This window comes from Mus caroli, chromosome 18, assembly GCF_900094665.2.
Source record: "Mus caroli chromosome 18, CAROLI_EIJ_v1.1, whole genome shotgun sequence".
Classification (NCBI taxonomy): domain Eukaryota; kingdom Metazoa; phylum Chordata; class Mammalia; order Rodentia; family Muridae; genus Mus; species Mus caroli.
The window spans coordinates 40,218,681-40,237,717 of NC_034587.1; the positions used below are offsets into that span (position 1 = coordinate 40,218,681).

At 40.9% G+C, this 19,037-nt stretch overlaps 1 protein-coding gene across 1 annotated transcript in view; it reads left to right on the forward strand.

Moving 5' to 3' along the window:
- Positions 1-13,873: 13,873 nt before the first annotated feature.
- The window catches only part of Stk32a (serine/threonine kinase 32A), a 114,195-nt gene continuing 109,031 nt past the window's right edge, over positions 13,874-19,037 (forward strand). Inside the window, exons 1-2 of the mRNA XM_021151143.2 lie at positions 13,874-14,026; positions 18,469-18,617. Coding sequence (XP_021006802.1) covers positions 18,566-18,617 — 52 coding nt within the window. The 5' untranslated portion in view covers positions 13,874-14,026; positions 18,469-18,565. The remainder of the gene's footprint in view (positions 14,027-18,468; positions 18,618-19,037) is intronic.

Sequence of the window (19,037 nt, forward strand, 5' to 3'; positions counted from 1 at the left end):
AAGGAAGGAAGGAAGGAAGGAAGGAAGGATGGATGGATGGATTTATTGTGGTTCATAGTTTGAGAGTACAGTTGTGATGGTTTGTACATGCTCAGCCCAGGGAGTGGCACAATTAGGATGTGTGACCTTGTTGGAGTAGGTGTGTCCCTGTGGTCATGGGCTTAAGACCCTCATCATAGCTGCTTGGAAGTCAGTGTTCTGCTGGCAGCCTTCAGATGAAGATGTAGAACTCTCAGCTCCTCCTGCATCATGCCTGCCTGGATACTGCCATATTCCCTTCTTGATGATAATGGACTGAACCTCTGAAACTGTAAGCCAGCCCCAGTTAAATGTTGTCTTTATAAGAGTTTCCTTGCTCATGGTGTCTGTTCACAGCAGTAAGTCCCTAACTAAATCCACAATCTATTGTAGTAGAGGAGGAAGGAATAAGAGAAACTGTCCACACTGCACCCACAGCCAGGAAACAGAAAGGAATGGACGATGATATTCCACTCCCTCCTCCCACACTGCTCAGAACCTCAGCCCATAGAATAGCCATCTGCAGGATAGATCTTCCCATCTTATTTCACCCAGTCTGGAGACTCCCTCAAAAATATGTCCAACGGTTTCTCTCTTACGTGATTCTGGATCTTAAAAGTGGAAAATATTAATCATCACTGCTGATGTAATTTAGGACTTCTTAAACTATGATCAGCACTGTTGTGGATAGACAGGGTCTGACATTGACCCTCGCCCATGGCCCTAGGCTTATGTTCTTGACATTGAGAATCGTTTGTTCAACTGATGGAGGGTACAGGGAGTGGGTTACACTGGTTACTTAGAGTTGAATGTCTACAGGTAAGCAGTGACTCCATAACCCGATGAAACTCTCAGAAAGCTAGAGTACTCTTATTAAATCTTTATATTGTTTCTGTAGACATCAACGTAATAGAAGAAACTAAAAATGTATGAAGACCTTGGTTTAACATGCCACCCTGGATATTCAAAGAGGTGGGATGGAGAAATGGTTTCTTCTAAGATGACAGTTCAACATCTTATGTAAATATTTGACATAGTCAATTTGTGGTCTAGTTAAATAGAAGTTGACCATTTTAATGGCTTTATTTTAACTCACACATAAAGCAATAGGTCTCACATGGCGTCTTCATCCAAGTTAGCTTTTGTTGACCCTGCCCTTGTTCTCTTCTGTCTTTCCCCTCTTCACTCCTTCCATCCCCAGTCGTTCCTTTTCTGCTTCCCTGTCCCCTGCATCCTATTAACCGTCACGTTTCTGTAAAAGTTAAGTTCACGGAAAAAGTCATTAAATGTTTGAAATATTCTTTTTTTCATTTTTTATTTTTACTTTTTATTAAACTAATAAAATTTATTTTAAAATACACAACTCAGTAATGACATTTTTAAGTCATTAGAATAATTTAAAATAGTTAAATGCCTCTTCAATATACATGATATCCTCTGAAGCTAAAAGTATTATGCATTCAACAAGTTTTTAAAATCTATTTGGAACATTAAACCTGATAGAAGTAGAAAAAGAAATCTCTTATGAAGTCCTGTATGAAAGAAAATTGTGATAAGTTCCTGATTAGACAGAAACCATTCCATCTCCAAGGGAGAATACTCAGTGTAACTGTGGCTTCATAGAATGAATTGGGTAGTGTTCCCTCTGTTTCTATTTTGTGGAATAGTTTGAAGAGTATTGGTATTAGGTCTTCTTTGAAGGTCTGATAGAATTCTGCACTAAACCCATATAGTCCTGGGCTTTTTTCGGTTGGGAGACTTTTGATGACTGCTTCTATTTCTGTACGGGTTCTGGGACTATTTAGATGGTTTATCTGAACCTGATTTAATTTGGTATTTAGTAGAAAATTGTCCATTTCATCCAGATTTTTCAGTTTTGTTTAATATAAGCTTTTGTAGTATGACCTGATGATTTTTTTTTTAATTTCCTCAGTTTCTGTTGTTATATCTTCCTTTTCATTTCTGATTTTGTTACTTTGGATTACAAAGTCTCTGTGCCCTCTGGTTAGTCTGGCTAAGGGTTTATCTATCTTGTTGATTTTCTCAAAGAACCACCTCCTGGTTTTGCTGATTCTTTGTATAGTTCTTTTTGTTTCTATTTGGTTGATTTCAGCCCTGGGTTTGATTATTTTCTGCTGTCCACTCCTCTTGGGTGTGTTTGCTTCTTTTTGATGTAGAACTTTCAGGTGTGCTGTTAAGCTGCTAGTGTATGCTCTCTCCAGTTTCTATTTGGAAGCACTTAGAGCTGAGTTTTTCTCTTAGCACTGCTTTCATTGTGTCCATAAGTTTGAGTATGTTGTGCCTTCATTTTCATTACATTCTAAAAAGTCTTTAATTTCTTTATTTCTTCCTTGAGTAAATTATTATTGATTAGGGTGTTGTTCAGCTTTCATGTTTGTAATACTCTAATCCAGCTGGTTGTTTTGTTTTGTTTTGTTTTGTTTTTGCTGACACATGCAAAGTAGTATCAATTCTAATTGATCATTAAGTTGAAAAGTGAGATTTGTCTCCATTTTTCATGGTTACATTAACAGCTAAGTCTAAATTGGAACTACATGATGCATCTGCATTAACTATGTCTTGTTCTGTCTTCATTGTTTTATCTTCTTGTTCTATCTTTTCCCCTGAACAGCCCAGGTCCCTGGATAGTCTCTATTGTCATTGTGCTGCTATTCTAGTGAAATTTGCCATTGCCATCTGGGAAGACAGCTTAGCAGGCAAAATGTAAGCCTGAAGATTTATGTTCAATCCCTAGAGCTCAAGTGGTCAAAGAAAGAGAGAGCTGACTTTACAAGCTTTCCTCTGACAATATGTGTGGTGTGTGTATGTGCATGTGTGATCACATGCACCATATGTGATTATTTTTCACAAATATTGCAAAAAAAATTTAAATTCATTTTTATTTACTCCAACAGCTGAATGCAAAATTCCCTTTACAGTTAGGAACTTTGAAAGTTGGACTAATACCACAGTAAAATTACCTCCCTCACTTTAGTGCTTGTATGTTGATTAAATGATCCTTTTATTCTATGTGAGAACAAAGGCATGAAGTACAACCATAGAGCCAGACATCTGAGTTCCTCCTTAGATCTTTAGGACCAATGAAGCATTTGTTCATATTCAGATATTGGAATTTCAGCTGTTTTGAAACAGAGATGTCAACTATTCAGATGGTAGTTGAGGGGTAGAATGAGTCTTCATGATTCAGATGTCAGTTTAGACTTAGTTGATGAACTATGTATCTTCTGACTCTCCATGCTCTTATTCTTCATGCCCATGAAGAGAGCCTATGAGAGGCTATTGGTAAAGCCTAGTTGCAGTGGAAGACCCCATTCTAGTGGAGATGTCTGTACCATGGGATGATCATCAAGAACAGCAGCAGCAATGGAGTGGATCAACCTGATCTTAGGGTGCTACAGAGGGCAGGGATGGAGGAGTGAAGCCAGCCCTTTGGTGGAGCCCAGAAGAGCATGTGTGGATCCCAGATATTGAAACAAGAAGCTGTAACATTGATGTTTCCTTGGAGACCCCAAGATTTTCGAGAAACAGAGCCATAGGTTATCTCCCTAGAAAAGCTGCTGACAGGGAGTGGAATCAGCCCAGGAAAAGAAATTTGTTGCAGTCAACAAAGATGAAAAAAAGAGTTTGAAATCTGAAAATTGCTTTGATATCAGACATGGAGATGCAGGGTTTGGAGTTTGCCCAGACGGTTGCATGTCTTGATTAAGGGATTACAGTTAAGTGATTGGATGAATTTCAGAAGAGACTTTGAACTTTGGACTTTTGACATTGTTGGTACTGCTACAGACTATGGGGACTTTGGAAATTGGACTAAATGTACTTTTAAAAATATTATATGGCTAGATATGGCATATATCTTTATAAAACTATGTATCTTCTGAATCTCCATGCCCATATTCCTAAGGCATGGATGATGATCACTACCCAGACTCCCTGCTGTCAAGGTGCAGGTGATGTGCTTCCTAAGAAGTCTTTCAAAGGATGGGTACTCACTAGCTGAGGGATGATAACTGTAGTCTTGACAATACCTCCATGCAAAGACAACTTGAACCAAAAGGAAACAGCTGTTTTCCAAGTTGAAGAAAGAAGAGATAAAGCCATGCCAACAACTCAAGGCTAACTTACACAGGAAGGAAAAACAGATTTCAAATCCTTGATTTTGGCTCATTTAGTAATTTTCTAAGAAGTAAAGACGCCTGTTGCCCTGTTTTCTAGTTCCAAAAGCAGTTATTTAAGAACCCAAAATTCCTAGTTAAAGTTTTCCTCTAAGGGTTGAATCTGCCTGTAGTAATGAAGTGAATTGTTAAGGTATTTCTGTGGGTAGCAAAAGCCTTAAGTTTTCCTAAAGTTAAAGTTCCATGTCTTAGTAACTTTTTTTAACTTTTCAAAACCATAACTTTTAAACTATATATGTGTACATATATACACATATATATAATATATATAATTTATAGCATAAACTTTATAACTTTAATTTTATAAACTTTTATTATTTCTTTTAAAGTTGCACACAGAAGCATCACAGATCAAAATCAAGCATACAAGTCTACACAACTCACTGAACTTCTATACAGTTAGAATAGGTTCCTGGAATGGAACTTCACATTAAATTTTACACTTTCAGTAGTGAATGTATTTTATGGATTTATCTGCCACCAAACATAATCACAACAGAATTAGAAGTAAAAAAAAATTTGTTTTCTATCATCTTCCATAACTAATGTCCATTGCATGCATCCTTTTTCAGTGTTAATCTTGGGCAAACTAAAATGGTTGATAATTCTAGCCCTGGGTCACATAACACCATCCATTTTCATAGACTTGAAGGGTTTGTATTCAGAGACTACTTAGTTCAACATTGCCATTATTTTTTCCAAGGGCGGTCAAATTATAAGTTACTGCTCAGTGACATCTCCAAATGCAGAGAAATCTCTAAAATATATTTCAGGTGACAGATTGGATGCTCTAATCTAACTTTAATTTCATAAACAGTATACAGAAGGGTGTAAGTGTTATGGCCAAAAGCCTGGACTCTTTGAAGCACACCTGGGCTCTATCCCTGGGTAGGCTGCCTACCTGCTCTCCTTAAGCCCAGTATTGGACAAGTATTAGTATTAGTATTAGTATTAAATAAAGTGTGAAAAAGCATGTTGAGTACAGAACTCGACATGCAAAACACTAAAGAGATATTATTATCATTATTATTATTATTAATTTGAAACTCTTATTCCTCCTTTATTCTATTATTCATATAACTCTACTCATCATAATTATGGTTTGTTACCCAGTGGGAGGAGACACACACAACCATGGATACAGAGACCTTTTCTTAAAATTTCACTGAATCATGGAGACTGCAGGGAACTCAAAGAGCAGTGCTTCCCTCTTGAAATTTTCTTGACATAAGTCACTGAGAACTTGTGTCATGATGATCTGTGCAGTGAAAGACCCTTCCTTGAAAAGATACATTTTGGAATCTGACAAATACATGGAAATTGCTTTAGTAATTCACTTTCCAGGCAAGTCTATTAAGGGACTTCAAGGAAGCTCTTTACAAAATGCTCAATCTCCACTACTATTCCCTGTATCTTCAACCATTCTCTATAAAAACCAACTGTGAAGAGCACTCACCATTCCTAAATAAAGACGAAATATGTCTAATGTAATTTCACAAACACAGACGTGTGACATAACAATAAGACTTCCAAAACTAGATTTGTTAAGAATTAGAGCCTCATGACTAGAGTTAGTATTCAGAAAGTGGATGCTAATTTGGGATATAAAAAACAAATTTTATTTTCACCATTCTTCTTTATTTTGGTGTTATAGCTTGTTAAAATAAGGCAATTCCACACCTAGGATTATGTAAACTGATAGATTACAACAAAGTTGTAGGAGCTGGTGAGACAGTTCAGCTTGTTTCAAAAGCCTGGAAGCGTGGAAGGAGAGATCTAAACTCACAAACTGTGTTCTGACTTCAATACCCTTCCATGACACTGAAGCATGCTTGTGCGCGCGCGTGCGCGCATGCACACACATGCACACACACACACACACACACACACACACACACACACACTTTTCAAAATCTAGGATTAGCAAAAAACAAACAAACAAAAGTCCACGCTAGTTCCCTAACACTCTTTATTGCATGTATATTCTTAATTCCATTGACACGAAGACATTTCACAATTTTCTAGCTTGCCTGGTATTCTGCATTATTCTATTTTTGTCATCTATGAACTTTTAAATTTATAAGCCTTTGAAGATAGAAAACTTCAGAACAACTCCAGGAGAAATTTTCTCTAATTATGACTATAACATAATTAATTATAACATAGGTAGGACAGAAAGGGAAAATTATTGTTAGGGGGAAACATCCTTAGAATTCCATTCATACAGAAAAAGATCCCAGAGGGGGAAAAACATATGCATTATCCCAGTATAACTTAATAGCTAAACATACAAAATAGGTATTATGACATTCTTGCATTTCTTTTGCTGTCTGGGGAGGAAAGAGTTTATTTAGCTTTATACTTCTGGGTTACACTCCATCATTAAAGAAATTCAGGCCAGGAACTCAAGCAAGAACAGAGTCAGAAACTACAGAGGAATGCTACCTACCAGCTTACTCATGACCTCATTTGTGCTCAGCTAGCTTTTAATACATCTAAGGTCCACCTGCCTAGGGACCTGCCACACAGAGAGTGCTGCGCCATCCCCCAACAGGCATCCATCAAGACAATTTCTCATAGGCATGGCCACTGGCTAATTGATTGAGGCAATTCAATTGTTTTTGTTGTTGTTTTCTACTCTGGCAACCCCAAACTGTGTCAAGCTGACATTTAAACCTAACTAAAACATGCATTTATCAATTTTTAAGATCCAACCCCTTCTCCCTAGCTAAGAATATGGATCAGTGATAGAGTGCTTGTCTACATAGCATTGTGAGGCTCTGAGTTCTAATCCCAGCACTGCAAAAACATCTCTAGAAATCACACATACTATCATCATATCAATTTTCCATTGTCCAAGCACACCAATCACCATTATTCTTACTACTTTTATATCATATGTGCAGCCAGTCTAATGTAAAGGCAGTCTTAACACACAAGCACAGGATATGAGAAGAAACAGAGAAAACGGTAGAGTGGTCATTGGTGGGTTAGCATCTGCTATAAAAATAGTGATATATTTACTGGATACTTGCATAATGACAAATGCCAGTAATCCCAGGAATCAAGGTGCTAAGGTAGGAGAACTGCACATTTGAGGCCAGTCTGTATCACATCATGAGTTCAAGGCTACCCTGGCTCTATAATGAGACTCTATCTCAAAGTGTTCCATGACAAAAAAAAAAAATAGAGATTATATTGCCTGTGTATTTTCAGGAGGACATTTGATGGACATCAATGTGTAGTATAGAGGTGACTAAGAATGTGTGTGTCACAGAAGAGTGGCTCTGATGTGGACCTGAATGCAAGAACAGCTGGTTGTGCCAAGAGAAGAGAGTTAATGATTTAAATTTCCCACTTAATGTTGTATTAAAGTCTGCAATTTTTGTTATTAAAGGGTATTCGTGGGATTAAAACTGTACCACACACATGCACCTGTGCAGTTCAGAAAAGAGGCCTGCATTTGTAATGTGAACATCACTGGCTTTGCCAGCAAACCGGACCTCAGAGTTTGGGAAATGTCCCTAAGTCATGTTTTCCCATTTTCTATTCTGAGAGTAACTGATACCACCACAGGGTTCATGAGTCTCCTGTGCAGGTCACACTGTATTTGAGGTTCATTCTGTGTGGATAGCCTGTACCCTCCTTAACCAGCTTCTCTGAAACTCCAAGCATTCTCTTGATGCACAGGTCTGCTCCTGCCTATGCCTGTGTCCACGCTGCTCCGTCTGGCTGGGCCCTTTGTTCTTTATTTCCTTGTGTAACCAGTTAACCCTTACTTGAAGGGCCATGTGCAGGTTCTATTCTTCTGTGACAGCTTGGCTGATACCTCCAGACTACACTGGGTACTTTAATGTATGGACTCAGGGCACCATAGCATGAGGATCTGTATCAGAGGGACTCGGCTTTAGAAGGTTGAGATCCACTGGGTTTAAATATTTGTGCCACTCATACATCCTTTTTTTGTGCATATATAATGATCTACAAACTTTCATTTCTCCTGTGCTTTAATTTACACCGATTTTCCTCTCCTCTACTATTTTCAGGAAGGTGTCAGGTATTTAGATACCTTGTATTTAAGACAGCAGACTGAAACTCCCCCTTTCTTTGTAAGTGTGTTCCTCTCTCAGTGGAGTTGTGTCTGACTACCAGGGTGAGCAGTAACCACGGTCTGCTGTGTATTAGGGCTCAGCAGAGTTCATCCTGAAGAGCAGAAGTAGGTTAACTGTCTTCCTATCTGCAGCTCCTGGCAAGGAGCCCCATCCTTACGGTGTGCAAATGATCAATACAGCCAAATGGGTAATTAAACAGATAATGAAGGAATTACAGAATTTGTAAAAGGTATTTGGAAACTGTGCAGTTCAGTCAATTAGTGAAATTGGAAAAAAAAATGGAAGATTCTCATCCAGGATAGTAACTGAAAGAAAAACAGGTACAAGAGATCATTACAGGTTATATCTCAAGGTGGCTGGCTCGTGGGAGTGAACAAATGCAGGCAAAACTCAACAGAGTTGGATTCAGCAAATACCGGAGAACTCACGAACTCAGAGGCACTGGGCTAAAACCTGGTTATAACTGTGAAGAGTCAGAATATTATTATGATAACGCACCTTCTAAACAGATGGGTATAATTTACATATCAAAACAAGAAAAAGAAGGCTTCCTGTTATTCAAAGGGGGCAGAACGGTCTTACTGAAATGGAATTGCTAGTGGATCTGTTTTTCTGCTAACACATCTAGAGGCTTTCCACTGATGCCCTGTTTAAAAATTCAGTGTTTTTCGCACCATCTTTCTTTCCTCGAGGTGTTGCTCTCATCCATTTTGCACACCTCACTCAGTTAATCCAATAGCACTAACCTTTTTATTATCTTCCCTAAGCATTACACCCTCATGTCTCCATTCTCCAGACTTGGAGGCTACTTCCCAAGCCCTAGGCTGAGCTGCAGTGTCTGTAAGTCTTTGCTTTCTTCACAAATTGTCTTACAAAGGGCCGCTTCCTTCATGTGGATTCTGCTTTGATGTATAATACGACTTTATTGTGTTTCCTTCCAGGAAAAAAAACAAAACCACTTATTTTGCAGGATGCGTCCTGTATGACATCTACCAGATTCAATGCTGCACATGCAGGGATAGGCAACGCAGAGGTCGTTCTTGTCTTTATAGCTTTGCATCCAATCAGGGAAATGAAGCCAAGTAGTCACACAACAAAACAGTGACATCAGCTCATGGTGAGGGCAGGAGGAATCCAGGAATATTTTGGAATATGGGTGAAAGACCGAGGTAGAATTTTAAATAAGAGACTGAGGTCTGGCATCTCAGGTCAGAGTAAATATGAGCTGAATGAATAAACGCGACAGCTGGACAAAATGAAACCCAGAAGCGTCTCTACATTCTATAAAGAACCATCCAAATGTCCTGTGGTGCACAGGACAAGCAGCACAGTCTGCAGAAAGGCAGTTTGTCTGCAGAGAAACCCTGACTCAAGGTAAATTAATTGAACAGAATGGCAAGAGACATGTAGCTTAAGACAATGACTAGTCGGTTAATGTGGCAGCCTGAATGAGATTGGTCCCCAAAGACTCATATATCTGTATGCTTACCAGGCAAGCTGACTGGGAAGAAGTAGGAGGTGTGGTCTTGTTGGAGGAGGTATGTCACTGAGAGTGGGTTTGGAGGTTTCAAAAGCCCACACCAGACCTAATACTCTCCTCCCTCCCTCCCTCCCTCCCTCCCTCCCTCCCTCCCTCCCTCTATTCTTCCCTCCCTCTATTCTTCCCTCCCTCTCTCCCTCCCTCCCTCCCTCCCTCCCTCCCTCCCTTTCTCCCCCCCCAACTTCTCTCTCTCTGTGGATCAAGATACAGGTCTCAGCTACTTCTGCAGTTCTATGCTTGCCATGTGTGGCTCCATGCTCCCTACCATGATGATAATAGACTAACCTGAAACTGTCAGAAAGTCTTCAATGAAAGGCTTTCTTTTTGAAGAGTTACCTTGCTCATGGTGTCTCTTCACAGCAATAGAATAGCAACTAAGACAGGTAAAGAGCATCACTTTCTTTACTTTAACTGCAATGGAAGCAGACCATTTCAAGACAAGAGATACATGGTTGAAGTCCACAGTCTTAAACCTTGTGGTGCAAACCATGATTTGCTTTTAACATCCCCACCTCCCTGCTTTACTGGTTACTTTGTGCTCCTCTCCACTGGGGGGCTCCAGAGATTGACAGATGCACATAGCCTAGTTGGCCAAGTACCTAGCCCATATCAGTCAGGCTGTCCCCACAGATATGTGTGCAGCAGGTACACTGGCAAGAACTAGGAACAACTAAGGAACTATGAACCACTAAATAAAGAAGAGAATAAAATACAATGATCTCCTTGTACAATTATTGATTGAAACAACTGTGTTCTTGACAGACAGAATACAGTCATAAAAATTCTTTGTTACTTTGGAAACTATGAGACATGTATACAATAAAATATGATCATGTCTCCTCCTGACATGCCCTTCCCAACTGACAATCAACTAAGTCCCTTTAGTGCTGCTCATATGTGTGTGAGCATAGGGGTCATCTGGTGGAACATGAGAGCCCCACTGTGTACATTTGCAAAAGAAATGATTCTCCTTCCTCTTGCAACCATCTGCATTCTCCGAGGTCATCTGCCCCATTGATGCTGGTATTTTTGGCTGGCTTGATGTTGTGTAGGTCTTGTGCAGGTAACCATGGTTTTCTAAAGATCATCAGTCCAAAACTAACGTCAGGCACAGAAGAAAGCATTTCACAACTTTTGTTCCAGCTCTTACGTACTCCGCACTTTCTCTTCCTCGATGGTCCCTGAGTCTTGGCTGTGTGTGTGTGTGTGTGTGTGTGTGTGTGTGTGTGTGTGTGTGTGTAGGGGTGGGGAATAACAGGAACCCCAAATCTCCTGTTCTCAGAACCTTGCTTACTTATGCATTTCCACATTGACTATTGTCCACTGCAGAAAAGAGGCTTCGTTGACCAAGGCTGAGAGAAACCCAAGTCTATTTGTATACACATTAGTATTTGGAACCAATTTGGCAATGTGACTATTGAACAAAATAGCTATAGGAAGGTCTACCCTAGCACCTCCCAAGCCATGGACTTTGGTCAAGGATTTTAGTACCAGGCTTGGAATTCCCTCCTGGGCAGCAGACATGGAATCCAATCAGAAACGCATTACCCTATAACACTTGTGCAACCATTGCACTGGTGGGGTAGGTGGGTAACGTAGCATGCAGAGTCCTAGGCTGGGTAAGACCACTGATGGTCCCCCCCCCCAACCCCAGCAACCAGAATAGCCCTTGCTAGCACTATAGAAGCCAGCTAACATGGAGGAAACTTCCTCTTAATCAGTTTGAGGTTGATTTATTTCTCTGTATCTTTTGGTGATAGGCTCTTACCAAGCAATTACGGGGAGTTACCTAGGGCAGTGACAATAATCTGTGTTGTTTTGTAGAGCTCTGGTGTCTCCTCGACCAAGAACTTGTACGAAGGTATCTCATGCCTTGCATTAACATTTTCATCTAACAGCTCATGTGTCACGAGCAATATAACTTTTTAAAGTAAAACTTCTTGCATGTCACGTTTATAAGGCCCCCACACACTTGGCTGAACTCCAGCTTGAGTGGCTTACAGAGCAGGCCTGAGAAGGATGGTAGCCTGTTTACTGAAATGACAACCTTTTAAAATGTTTTATTAGAGTTTTAATTTTTATCTTAGGTGTGAGTCTTTTCTTCCCCTGTGTATATTTATGTGGATGCCGTGTATATGCTTAGTGTCCATGAAATTTGGAAGAGGCCATCAGATCCCCCTGAGACTGGAGTAATCGTGGCGAATGTGGGTGCAGTGAATTGAATCTGGGTCCTCTGCAAGAGAAATGAGCACTCTAAACCCAGAGCTGCCCGCTAGCCCTGAGTGAATAGCTTTAACACTTGCTGATTTGTGTGTGTACTCACCACTGGCCATGTTAAGTTATTGTTACGCATCTCACTCAACCCTCGCCTGACTACAGAAGTCTTTACTGACACTGAGAAACTGAAGCCTGGGGCCTTTAGGTGACTTAGCCAACACCTCAGAAATGGCAGTTTGGGCATTTTGTTGAAGCCTGTATGATTGTACAGCTCTCCCCGTCAACCAATGAGGTTCCAAGGGACTTTGGTCTAGTCTCTGTCCACTTTCTGGCTGTTTTAGTTCATCTGATGATAATAAAATAGAACTCATTATATCTTGGGAAATTGGATGGGTATTAGAGATATTAATATTACATCAATTTGTAGTGCATGTCAAATTTCTTGATAATCAAGGGTGTTGTTAAATTTAGAGGGTATACAAAACAATATTATTCCAGGCACCCGAGTTTTGCTTAAAAACAAAACAAAACAAAACAAAACAAAAAAACTCTTTACTATAGTAAATTCCTTAGTGGCTTGAGGACTGCAGAGGTTTTTCCTGAAACATTCTGTTAAAGTGCGTGGTGAGCCTGCAACAATTTCAGTAGAAATTTCACAGACACCAAGGGCCACCATGGGAAGTTTAATATAGTTCTGTGTTCTGTGTTTTCACTCTTAGGAAAGCACATATTCACGAACAGCTCTCTGAAACAGACATTTTTTTTTGTCACAGACACACTCTGGTTTTAACAGCTTATTTATTTATTTATTTATTTTTAAGAAAACATTGTTAAAGCTTGCAAATGTTTCGCAGTAATGGGAGTTTTAACCTCAAAGTTCTCATTTATGGTTTCTCTTTATGGATCTGAGGCAGCGCTTATCTGGAATTCCTACACAGCAGGGAAATGTGAAGAATGTGTTGCCAGTTTCAAACTAGACCCGCTACTGTCCATTTATACCTGCCTGGCAGCTGTCCTGCTGTCACACCAGTCATTTCTGAAGAAAGTGCTGCACCACCACTCTCCCCTTGGCTGGCTCGTGACCCTGGCCTCTGAGGGGAACAATAAGTTACTTTAACTGTGATGATGATTGACAGGGGAAGCAGAGGGAGCTGCCATGGAAGTTGACCTGACTCTTTTCTCCTGTTCGCCTTCCTCTGTACTTGTGGGGGTTTCCACTCTAACTTCCACCAGCAGGTATGTGTCCAGAGATGGAGGAAAAGCTGGGGGGCCAGGAGTCTTCCCATGGATGGGTGGTTCTGCTACAGTGGGCAACCATTCCCTGTCCTGTCCTGTGCCTCAACTCCACCAGCAGTAAAATGGGGCAATGCAGGGACCATCCTTACTTCTAATCTTGTACCAGGCCACTTTCATATCCACTACCTCTCAGGGACCCCCATTGCCAGGGATCAAGGTCAAAGGAGTTCCCTCCAAGGATTACCTTGGGAAAGATTTTCCCCTGGGTCTGGGAAGTTGAGGAATGCTCAGTTTCAGGCTGCAAGAGATGGAGCCTTTGCCCGGGGTTCCCAGCCACGCCCTCCTGCTTTCCAGCTCGCCCTCCTGGGGCGCTCGTCCTGCCCCCAGCCAGCGACGCACAGTCCCCTGGCGACTGGCTCTAATCCAGGCGACTGGCAATTCGCTCCGGGGGAGGGCGCCGTCTGGGGACGCCCCTGGCGGGCTGCTTGGCGCTCTCTTCTTCACCCGGGTCCCGCCCCTCGCTGGGGAGCTGCGCGGCTGCGCTGGGTCCCCTTTGCAGCCGCAGGTGCCTGAACCCAGCGCGCAATCCTGCCAGGGCCATTCCCTCAGCCGCGTCCTGATCGGCAGGTGTCTTCTGTTTCCATCGTTGTTCCTGGCCTGCTGAGTGCTATCAGCCCCTGCTCCTCGAATGGAAGCATCATCGTGAGGTGAGTGGAAAGGCTGGAGAAAGGATGTAGACTGGGTGAGTGATTATACATAGGAAATCGCCCCATGTGAAGACGGGCACTGGTGCGTAGCTGAGAAGTTCAAGGGATGGGGATAAGAAAGAACACAGGCAACCATTCAGATTGACTCGCAAGACCAGATGGAGGAAAGGACCCACCCTAGCTATTGCCCCTATCTGCTTCTCCACTTTCGCACCACCGTGGCCCCATAGACTTCAAGAAATATTCTCTGAGCTGAAATGAATGAAGGGAAGTTTCCCCATCAGCGTCTTTTATCCAGCTTCAAAGTAAGTGAGCATTGTTTGCCCCTGTTTGCCTTAGTCTCCACAAGGTTCCCTGCCCCATCCGAAGCTGAGAAGTTTGAACGCTTTCTCACAGAAAAGTGACTGTGTTGTGTTCATTCTGTGGATTGCTAAGCGACACTTAGAGACCATAGATCGGAGCTGTGAAGATGTGTACGCTCATTCTTAGAACTCAATAATAGGATGGCTAAGGAGAACTGCAAGACATTAGGTGCACTTCCTTCAGGTTTGGATGGCTTATTTTAAAACAATTCTCGGGTTTAGAACTGTGGAGGTGTGTGCAGACCTGTGAGCTGTCTTTGGGAAGTGGGAAAAGGCAGTCTACTTGGCTTGAGGGCTAATGTGGAAATGTTTACTTACCAGTAACTTTCAATACCTAAAAACGACGAAAACAGAGTTAAAAATCCAAACCATTGTTAACAGGGAATGTTGGTAACGATGATGCTTTCTGTTTTTTTGTTTTGTTTTGTCCCTTTCCTGTGTTTCTAAATATTTTCAATTTAGTTTGAATGCAAAACAACAACAACAACAAAACCGCAAAAAAAAAAAAAAGATAATTATGACTGCACAGGTAGTGATAATGAAATCTATATGGTTCTGTCAGATGTTGCAACATCTTTGCATCAGACCTGGTGTTCTCCAACTCTAGGACTCTCTCGGGAGGCAGCTGCTCAGAGACTTCTGACTAGTCCAAGGCTCCAAGCCACACTTGAGATGCTCCTATTAGAAAATTAGGTCACATTAAACAATCTAGTCATTATGGGGTCAAAGTAGAGTGTGAACTCTTGTCCGTCCTGCAAGACAACTTACCTTCCTTTTGTGCTAAGGGGTTCCCTTTCTGTGCATGGCTGCTGTACTTGATGCTTAGCTAATGCTGAGGACTCTGGAACACGAGGTCGTGAAGGGGAAAGGTTTTATGGAAATAGTCTCACATCTCTCCTATTCTCTATTCAACAGAGTGGAAAGAATGAGTCACCATTTTCCTGTCAGAGAAAGGCCTATTTCTTTCTAGTCATGAGAGAAACTTATCTAATTTGGTTAGGCACTTGGGGGTGGGGTTGGGGGTATGGGGTGGAGGAAGAAGGCTAGAGGAAATTCTAAACTAAATGAAGAGTGGTAGCTACCATGGGGGTAGACGATGTTAAGTGACATGGCAATGGCCCCCTTCATGTGAACTTTTCTCCCAGTTAAATTGCTGGCTCTGCTGTCCATAAAATGTGCACACCAGAATGGAAGTCTGAAATGTGGACAAACTTGATAATATTCCCACCTCTTTGTCCATCTGATTTGACAGTGTACAAGGTCAACGCTTGGCACATCTTGCATAGCTGAAAGATGGGCTACTTGTAAAAAACATAAGGTGTTATGAAATATACAAGAGTGGTAGAGTGGCCATGTGAGTGAAAGCATGCACTCAGACTGTTACTGGATGCAGGAGAATATAGCCCAACTTGGCAGTGTTAAGTCATTGCTCTGGCATAGTCTCACAAGAGAAAGTGGATGCTCACAGTCAGCTATTGGATGGATCACAGGGCCCCCAATGGAGGAGCTAGAAAAAGTACCGAAGGAGCTAAAGGGATCTGCAATCCTATAGGTGTAACAACAATATGAACTAACCAGTACTCCCCCCCCCAACCCCTCCGGAGCTCGTGTCTCTAGCTGCATATGAATCAGAAGATGGCCTAGTCGGCCATCAGTGGAAAAAGAGGCCCATTGGTTGTGCAAACTTTATATGCCTCAGTACAGGGGAACGACAGGGCCAAGAAGTGGGAGTGGGTGGGTGGGGGAGTGTGTGTGGGACTTTTGGGATAACATTGGAAATGTAAATGAAATAAATACCCAATTAAAAAAAAGTCATTGCTCCTTAAAATGTATTGGACCAATTTCCCTTTTCTAATGTCGGTAATAGAGACATTGCTATTTTTCTAGACTACAGGCAATAGAGCACAAAGGTTACCCCATGCTGTTTCTTAACCCTCTGTCAAATGCAATGAGCATCCTATGTCCTTTTTCTTAATTCTTCGTTCTCTTGTCTAAAAGCCTTTTGATTTGTTTTTAACTTACATAGACACTAGTTCTCCATATCTTCCTGGACCTCAATGATCCCACTGAGCTTGCTTCAGCCACCAGTTACCACCACCCCACCCTCTCCCCAACCCTAGCCCATTTAATTGGTCACTTCCTAATTGCTGACTCTTTCTTTGCTCTCCATTAAATGATTCTTTTTAAAGATCATAAGGCATTTTGCCAGCAGTTGGCATTTAGTTGGAAAAGTAGCAATTCCTTAATGGATTCTCCTTCCAAATGAAGGCTTGACTTACATTTTCCTAATGAGAAAATGAGTTTTTCTTCTATACCTAGGGGCTCCCCAAGTTCTTTTAAAAAATAACTTATTTATAAACAAGGCTCTCTTGGATACTTTCTCTAATTCTGCATCTAAATAAGTAGTTTTTTCCTGTGTAAAAAGTCCACGGGGAAAAAGTAACAACAAAAGAAAACAAAAGGTTAACAAGTGTCAAGAGCTAAAAAAATAATAAATGCAAAGAAAATATTACCCCTATCAAAATAGTGGAAATCAACACTTACTCCCTCCATACTGTGTATGCCAGGTACTTTGCTAGTTACTTTAATTGTATTGCTTTACTATCTACATCTATAAGTCATGTTTTCTCCAGGCACAATATTTTTTGAGTTCCATAGCTGAGCTGAATTTTAAAATGTTCTTTTATAAAATCTGGCTCATCCCCTCTTTCCGTAGCTCTAAAAATCCCTGGCCAGTGTTTCCACAGTGTTCCACAGCCACAGTCTCTTCATCTGATCACAAATGCATTTTTAGACTAACTCAGTCCCGCCACCATCGCCCTCATAATGCCTAAGTGCCCTGTACCTGGTTTGGTCTTGTCTTTTGTGGGAGCTTCCTGGCATTTAAAGGTACTCGAGCTTGTGACTCCTGAAGGATGCACTGTTATGTTCCCATTTTAGTGGTCAGAGGCTAAGTAACTATTTCAAGGCCATGACCATGCAATTTTTAGGACTGGAAACCAGACGTCACCTGGATGGCAAGTCTTTATTCATTTTTTTTTAAAGGAATCAATGATTACATAAACATTTTAAAGGAGATTTTTATCTCTAAGATATATGGTATAATTTGAGCTCCAGTGTGATTAGCAATTGCTGATCATGTATACTATAAACGACTTTATGTATGATGTTACATATATATCTGTGTTTGTATACTCAGTATACAAAGACTGTTTCCATAGTTCTAAACACCCCAGGCTAGTGTTTCTACACACTGGTGTCATGTAACAGATGTGTAAGAGCCAGGGATAATGGTGAACATCTGTACTCTCTAAACTGTTGAGGCTGAGGTTGGTAAACAGGAGTTGAAGGCCAGCCTCAGCTCTATAAGAGAGTATGCCCCAAACAAAATTTATGTCACAAAATGTGTGTATTCATGTACTACAACATACGAGTCACACAATGTCAACATATGAATATATGTGCCACATATTTACAAAGAGTTAAATGTGTACTCTCTTTTCGGGTAAAGATCATTGCCAACTCCAAGTTTAGGAGAAGGAAAAAGTGGAGGAAGCCAGCTACTTGCTAGTGAAGTCCAACCCAGTGTGGTGCCTTTAGGGGTGAGTGGAAAAGTAAGGCAACTTCATGCTTAAGAGTAAAGATTTTAAGATTGTTCTTGGTCACACAGCAAATAAGTAAATGAAGAAATAAAGGAAATATAAAGTTAGCCTATGTTTTTTAATATAGAGGTTTGCTAAAATTATTCTTATTTTATCATCACTTAACTGATCCCACTTTATAAAGTTTTCTTGCTACCTGAGAATGTATTTTGCTTTCTTCTTACTTTGTTAGTAGAGGTTGACTTTTGATGATGCACTGCAATGTGGCTTCTCCTGTTGCCCCACACACCACGGTCATTTCTATTATAATTCTTAAGGACAAAAAAAAATTCTGTTACAGCAATACAAGTGGATGTTTTTGTTACAATATGGATTCAGGGTATCCACCACATACTCTATTACAAGAATTCTCTCTCTCTCTCTCTCTCTCTCTCTCTCTCTCTCTCTTTCTCTTTCTCTCTCTCTCCCCCTCTCATAGATATCCAGCCAATCTCTTGGGGATCTACATTGAACAAAGATGAGTGCTTCTTCCAGGATTCTGTAACTAGATTGTCCAGGTCAGTTCAGACTTGACCATGGGAGCCAACACTTCAAGCAAAGCACCAGTGTTTGATGAAAATGAAGACGGTAAGAAATGGACCATACTGGCATGTAAGAAATGAAACTTTGTGAAATTGAAATATAAGCGCAGTAAGGAGAAGGAGGGCCTACAGTGTATCTAAGGATAGGGGAAGAGTGAATAGCAGGATGAAGCTCAAGGACCTTGTGTGCTGCTATCTAGAATGTATCGTTTAGTTTTTATGATGCCCTTGGCAACTTTCATAATCACTGGCATCCTACTAGTGGCTTCCCTGCTCCAAAGAGTGCTGCATCCTGTGATTCATATTTAGATGATTTATGTGTTTCCTTTGTTGTTCCTTTGACAGTTGAGGTTACTCCCGTTGCAAGTCTTTCTCTCTCTTGCTCCCCATAATAAAGAATTGAGTTTTAAAAGGTAGATGCCTTCTTAATTTCCAACTGTCATGCTTCTGAATCTCATACATTTCA